This window comes from Arvicanthis niloticus, chromosome 5 (genome assembly GCF_011762505.2).
Source record: "Arvicanthis niloticus isolate mArvNil1 chromosome 5, mArvNil1.pat.X, whole genome shotgun sequence".
NCBI lineage: Eukaryota > Metazoa > Chordata > Mammalia > Rodentia > Muridae > Arvicanthis > Arvicanthis niloticus.
In genome coordinates, this window is record NC_047662.1 from 98,879,911 (window position 1) to 98,886,656 (window position 6,746).

Below are 6,746 nucleotides of genomic sequence, written 5' to 3' on the forward strand. Positions count from 1 at the left end.
GCCTAGGCTATGTCCCTGGAAGAAGAGAGAAAGGAAGGATTCAGGTACCGATTCTGACCCCACCCTTCCCCATGAAAGGGAAAGGGTACATGGTTGTCTGAGCCTCAGTTTCCCTATCTGCAAGTGATACTAGTCATGTCAGCGTGGCTCTGCCTGGTGGGGTTTAAATGCTAGTATTCTGAATTGCCACTGGGGACTGTGGGTGGTCCAGAGCTGAAGGATCTCCCCATCACCTTTCCAGTCAAGGCAAAGCAGAAACTCCTTGTGTGTGGACTCCTGTAACTGGTCTCTCTGTGCTGGTCCCATAGGGCTGCTTCCTCCTTCATCCCACATAAATATTATATGCTAGTGTTTTTAAGTCATTTCATCATGAAAAGAAACGATTTAACATAACTATTACCCAGGATTCTTCATGAAATATGCATCAAGCAATTAGGTCTAAAAGCGAGAGAGGTGAGGCCTCGCACCCTAGCTCCGCGGCGGGCAGCTGTGGACTGAGTGATGTTTTATTAAAGCTCATGATTAGGAGGCGAGGTGGGGCCTGTTATTAGACCAGCACACACCAGGCATGCTTGCTGATGGGGGTGGGGGGTGACAGGGAGGTGCTTTTTGTGATGGTAATGAGCGATCTAAGTGCCCTGACAGCCCCAGCACCCTGCCTCCCTAGGCCTTACAAGACTCATTAGACAGGTCACCCGCCAGAGACACCCCTAATTGTGACTTTGCTCTCACAAGATGTCCTATCAAAGGAGACGGAGCCAACAAAGAAACAGTTGGCAGGAGCCTGTCAGAGCTCCCTGGGAAGGGTGCTGTCCAGGAACCACCATGGCATCCTTGTTGCTTCACCATGCCTTGAGGAGCATAGGAGCAGGCTCTGCCTAGAGCCCACCCACCTGGCCCTGAACATTAGCACAGAGCTCTGGTAGCATCTGCAGCGTCCCCCACCCCCTACTGGGTTATCTCCTCCAGTGTATCAAAGAGGTGAAGGTATTGCAGCACTTCTCACTACAGACCAACCTGTTGTGAGCAGCCGCAGCCACCCTGTGCACACTCTCATCCAGTGCATCCATCTACTCACAGATTTCTGACCCGCTCCCTTCTTTTCTAGTTTGGTTTCAGTTGCTGTGATAAAACCCTGCCCAGGCTGATTATTTTGGCACACACCTTTGATCCCACTAGGAAGGCATAGGCAGGCAGATCTCTGTGAGTTCAAGACCACTCTGATTGAACCTCTTGGGGTAGGTTACCACACTGTCTTCATGGCTAGGGACTTCACTGGTTGGAACAGGCCATTCTCAGTGCCTGGGACAGTTTTGTGTATGGCCTTCCAGCCTGCTCCTGGTCTCTGACCAGACTTGGTCAAGGGTGTGGAGGCTCTGCATAGAGAGGACATCTGCGTACTCCCTCCTGCTGCCACTGCTACCCTGCCTGCCTTCATGTAGCGCACTGCTGCTCTAGAGAATGTTCTGGGAGAGGACTAGGTCTTGCTACTGATTGTTGTGGTGACTTCAAGTCCCCTGTGTCCATAGAAAGTATAGATGGCAATTACCTGCCCACTGCCTAGGAATAGAGGCACACCCTCCTCCACCTGTGGCTGTTAGAGCCATTCCCAGCCTTTCTGCCTGCTGGATGGCACAAAAATCTAGTGTGGAAATCTCATACTAACCCTTTTAACCTTGTAAGTTCCTTGCCCAGACCCCCTTGAGGTATAATGGGAGCCATTATGTCAGCCTCTAAGAGCTAGTACTATGGTGGCCTCTCTGTCTCACAAATCTCTGCTCCCTCCAATGTGACTCTGACACCCTCACAGAGCTAGGTCACTTGGTTTTCATCAACCTCACTGGAAGCTCTGCTCTGCAGCGGAGGGAGGAGGGTGCGTCATGGTCACGCCTGGTGTCCCCTATGCCTGCTCAGCATCCCAGACAGGCTAAACAGGTGTCCTGGACTTCTGGATGACTGGTATTTGGGGCCCTACATCATGCTGAGTGTGAGCCCTTGGCCTCACTGGGTTTTGGTTTCTGTGTGACATGCTGGCCCTTGCAGGTGCCTGAGAAAGCACTCCTCCCCCAACACAGAGACCATTCTGGGGCGCAGTGACCCTTTGCTGCAGAGCAGAGCTTGCCACGGGCTCTGTAATTAGAACACCACAGCCTTACAACTCTTGATTTAAATTTTAGTTCTTCACAAGAATTATTCTCTCTTGAAAAGTAATTGCTGGTATCTTTGAAGCCTGGGGTAACCCCATTGTGCGCAGACACATTGCTCCTACGTGTCAGTAAAGCATTTCTCTCTACCCATTTGGAGAGCATAACAGGTTGGGGGGTTATTACACCTAGAGGACAGGTAAAATTTAAGACCCCCATTGGAACATAGAGACCAGAAAATGAGCTGGGGCTCAAAAGACTATGACCCTCAGAGTCCACGCAGGACTCTTGGCTTCCCTAGGTAGCCCTGACTGCTGGATCCCTAGAGCTGTCCACAAGTTACCAGGGATGGGCTCTGAGGTGAGGCACTCTTAGTCAGAAACCTTAGGTTTGGGTGAGTGAACAAGAAGAGGCAGCCTGGCTGGGCGGTGGTGGCACACGCCTTTAATCCCAGCACTCAGGAGGCAGAGGCAGGCGGATTTCTGAGTTCGAGGCCAGCCTGGTCTACAGAGTGAGTTCCAGGACAGCCAAGGCTACACAGAGAAACCCTGTCTCGAAAAACCAAAAAAAAGAAGAAGAAGAGGAGGCAGCCTGCACAAAGGCAGGTGATGGGAGCGTTCTCAAGTGAGCCACACTGTGACTAGAGCTTAGGATCTCAAACAGGAGAGGTCCTCTGGGACACGCATTGCTGACAGTTGACACACTGGCCTTTATCAACTGTGACCTTTACCCCCTGACATGCTGATAGTGAGCTACGATGGCTAAGACATCGGCTCCCAGCAGTTGGGATCCGCCACTGCCTTGCCTTCACGTTTCCCCAAAGTTGTTCTTACTAGACAGATCTGAAACCAGGCAGAGTGGGCACAGAGACCCAGCCTGCTCTTCTTGCATAGGCTCTTGGGGAAACCAAGCGTGAGGGGTGGGATTGGCATGTGTGTTCACAGCAGTCATGTGAGGGAGGAACTCTGCCTTGGGGTTCCTGGGAGACTGCTAGCGGAGAGCTCCTACCTAAGACACGCTTGGTGGAGAGCAAGCATGACTCTGCCCACATGCCATTGACTGTAGCTAGTCCTGTGACTTGCTGTGCCTAGCTGGGTCGCCCCTTCGTTTACCCTCTGCCTTTGCTACCTACTACACTGGCCCAAGGCCAACTTGTCCGTTTGGAGCATCTTGGATACCTGCATGGTTTAAACAGGTCCCCCATCTTGTTACAGGAAGAAAGGCTAGTTTTTACCACTTCCACCGCCCCTGAAATTCCTAGCTTTGGGGTAGAAAGTCTTTATATTATCAGTGTTTGCCCCTGGACCCCAGTCAGATGAGGAAATGGACAGTTCCCCTGGTTGTGGCTAGGTCCCCTTGTCCTGAACAGCTGGGGGACTTTGCACCCTTGCCCTAGTGTCCAGGGCTATCGCCTGGGGGTGGGGGTGGGGGGATGTGAATGTGTGTATGGGAGCAGAAGCAAGTGCAAGCGGTGCCCTGCCGGTGCCTCCTCTCTCCCTCTCTCCTTACCCACTGTGTGCATCCTCTGACCTCTGTTTTCTTCACAGGAGCAACCAGGGCTTCATGCACATGAAACTGGCCAAGACCAAAGAGAAGTATGTTCTGGGTCAGAACAGCCCCCCTTTTGACAGTGTCCCGGAAGTCATCCACTTCTACACCACCAGGAAGCTGCCCATCAAAGGGGCCGAGCACTTGTCCCTCCTCTACCCAGTGGCTGTTCGGACTCTGTGAAAAGACCAGCCTCACCCTGCTCTGTGACCAAGCCTAGTACTTGGAGGAGCTGGCAGGGCACTGACCAGCTCTCTGTGCTGCCAGCGGTGTCCAGTGTGTGTTGTGTATATGGTACTAGCACACGGCTGCATGTCTTAGAATGCTGTCGCTCTCCACCTACAGGGTTGGAGAAGGCCTGGATGAAGAGGGGCAGCCTGCTGCCACACCACCCCAACCCCTGCCCCACCCCCTCCTCGAGTTTCTGTGAATTAAAGTATTTGCAATCCAAAGAGATTCCTTCCAGGGTGAACAAAGGTGGAGCTGCTCCAGTGGTGGGCGGGGCCAGCAGGGGGGGCGGAGCCCTGGCCTGCATCTCTTTGTTCTCCAGTTGTCGGGAACTCACCTGTGTATGGGCTCGGTTTTCCCATTGGTGCTGGGAGCCCAGGAGGCCCTGGGAGCCACCCACTCTGGTCTGTGTCTGTGTCTGGGTGTACATACCGAGTGTACACAAAAGAGACCATGTCATAAACCAGAGTAAGCCCCCATCTACTTTTAGATGTACACTCTATAACCGTTAGATGTCAAGGAACCATTGTGCAGTCAAAGAGGATGCAATTATTTATGAATATGATAGGGTGTGTAAATAAAATAGTCATTTAATATATAAGTTGTTTTTTTTTTTTAATTAAAAAAAATGCCTGAGGCATTTTCTACAGTGGGAAATGCCAGCCTGCTGCTTTAATTCCTCAGCAAGATGTGTTTCCTGGGCTTGTTGGCTGGCATAGCAGGCCTTGCGAAGGGAAGTGGAGAGTCCCAGTCAGGCCTTGGCAGCTTGCTGGCCACTTGAGGGTCACTTTGGACTAGGCCACTGGAATGAGTCAGCATGAGAATGCAGCCAGACCTGTATGCAGACTCTAGCCATGTGGCCTCAAAGTCAGCCGCACTTCTGGACTCCCCTCCTACGCTTGGCAGCTGATGGCAAATCTGAATTAACCCCTCAGGTACATAGTGCCCAGGAGTCCACAGCGGGTTTCTCCCTGTTATCAAAGGTGTGGGGAGAGCGGAAGTGGCCATCCAAGGTCACACAGCTTGTGAAAACCACTGGCTCTGAATGGCCTCACTAGCACCTTGTGTAGGGTGGAGTGAGTGCCTGATATGTCAGGGGACAGAGAACCCTCTTGGTCACCACATGGCTGAAAGTGCGTGTGCGCTCACACACATACAGACTTTTGGTGTGCTGGTTACTTTTCTCTAACAAGAGGGCCAATTAAAGGAGAATTAATTTTCTCACAGTTGGGGTTTCAGTCCACAGTGGCTGGGGTGTTGGGCCTCAGTAGGAGGAGTGTGAATGCTCTTCCCCACCTGGCTGCCCTTATCCGTCCTGGGACCTCAGCCCATGGGGTAATTTGTCAGTCTACCATCATCACCACCATCATCATCTCTTACTTTTTGAGATTATAATTTTATCATTTCCCCTTGTCTTTCCTCCCTTCAAACTCTCCCTACATACCCCACCTTGCTCTGTTTCAAATCCATAGCCATATTCTTGGTAGGTATTTCCCTCGACAGTGAAGCCACTCTGGAAGCACCTTCCTAGACATAGTAGGAGGTGTGTCTCCTAGGTGATTGTAAATTTAGGCAAGATGGTGATGAAGGTTGACCATGGGCAACAGGGAAGGCTTGGCTGCTCTTGGCTGACCATGGTGCAAGGGAACTGGTTCCAGCAAGGTTCTGCCGCCTCTCCCAGATTCCTGTCTAAGCCACCCAGATGGTCTGAATGGACTGGAAGGTTGGTGACCATTGTCCCCAGTCCATGTGGGCAGAGCAGAGTAGGCAACAGTTTAGCCATCTCCAGCAATGGATTCAAGCCAGTATTCAGAGGCAGAGAACTGAGGCAGGTCTAGACTTGCCAAAGCTGCCTTTCAGGTTGGGGCAGAACAGAACTGAAAGCCACCTTTGGGCAGCTGCCTTCATTTTCAGCAGCTTGAAGCCAAGTCATTTCCTGATTTCTTCCTGGTACACCCTGCCTCCTGCCTCATCTTCCTAGTCCTTTGGTGTGCCTCAGTGTCCCCAGCCCCTCTTGACTGCCATGCGGATTGCTGACTGAAGCCTCCACAACTGTCTCTCCCTGATTTGCATTTTCCCAAAACGTCCTTCAAGGGAAGTGGTGAGGGAAGCAGCTGAAGTGACCTGTGTTCCCTCATGGAGGAGAAAGAGGAAAACAGCTGGCAGGGCCTGTGCCCCAGGGCAGTTGGCCGTTGGTTGTGGGAGGCAGGCCTGGGTCCCAGTCGCTGCTTCACGCTAGCAAGTTCAAAGTTGAATCTCCAGGGTATTTCCTGAAGTGCACTGAGCCACGGGGTCCTCCCTGGAGGCAGAGGTCCTCTGGGGCGGGGCAAGGGGTTCTACATCCTCTGCCTTTGCTGTTAGGTGACTCCCAGCCTCTCCTTCAATCCCACCGTCATCTTCCTGAAGTTTCCCCCAGACCCAGCCTCTTGTTCTCCTTAGGAACTGAGGCGTACAAAGGAGCCAGCCTACAGGATGGGAGATGCTAAAAGGAATTTTTTTTCTTCTTAATTTTATGAACCCCTCCCTTTTCCTCTAACTGTGGCTGGCTTCCTCTGTCAGCATGTATTCGTGTTTTCTTGGACATCTAACAATCGAAAGGGCCTTTCCATCTCAGAAGCCCTGGCATTCAGGGCACTGGCGTTGATTTGGTTTTTGTTTTGGCTTTTTCTTTTCTTTTCTTTTTTTTTAATCTGCTGCCAATTAATGGGGGGAGGGTGGATGAGCTGGCGTTCTTTGAGGAGGAGATAAAGCTGCTGCCTGCAATCTCAGCTTTTTGTCTGAGCACAGACTCCAGCCACCAACAGGCCCCTCGCTGCTCAGAGCCAC

General features: G+C 51.9%; 1 protein-coding gene across 1 annotated transcript in view; it reads left to right on the forward strand.

Annotated features, from left to right (window-relative positions):
- The window catches only part of Shb (SH2 domain containing adaptor protein B), a 109,635-nt gene extending 105,114 nt beyond the window's left edge, over nucleotides 1-4,521 (forward strand). The window contains exon 6 of the mRNA XM_034503772.2: nucleotides 3,692-4,521. Within this exon, the coding sequence (XP_034359663.1) occupies nucleotides 3,692-3,875 (184 nt within the window). The 3' untranslated portion in view covers nucleotides 3,876-4,521. The remainder of the gene's footprint in view (nucleotides 1-3,691) is intronic.
- The last annotated feature ends 2,225 nt before the right edge of the window (nucleotides 4,522-6,746 follow it).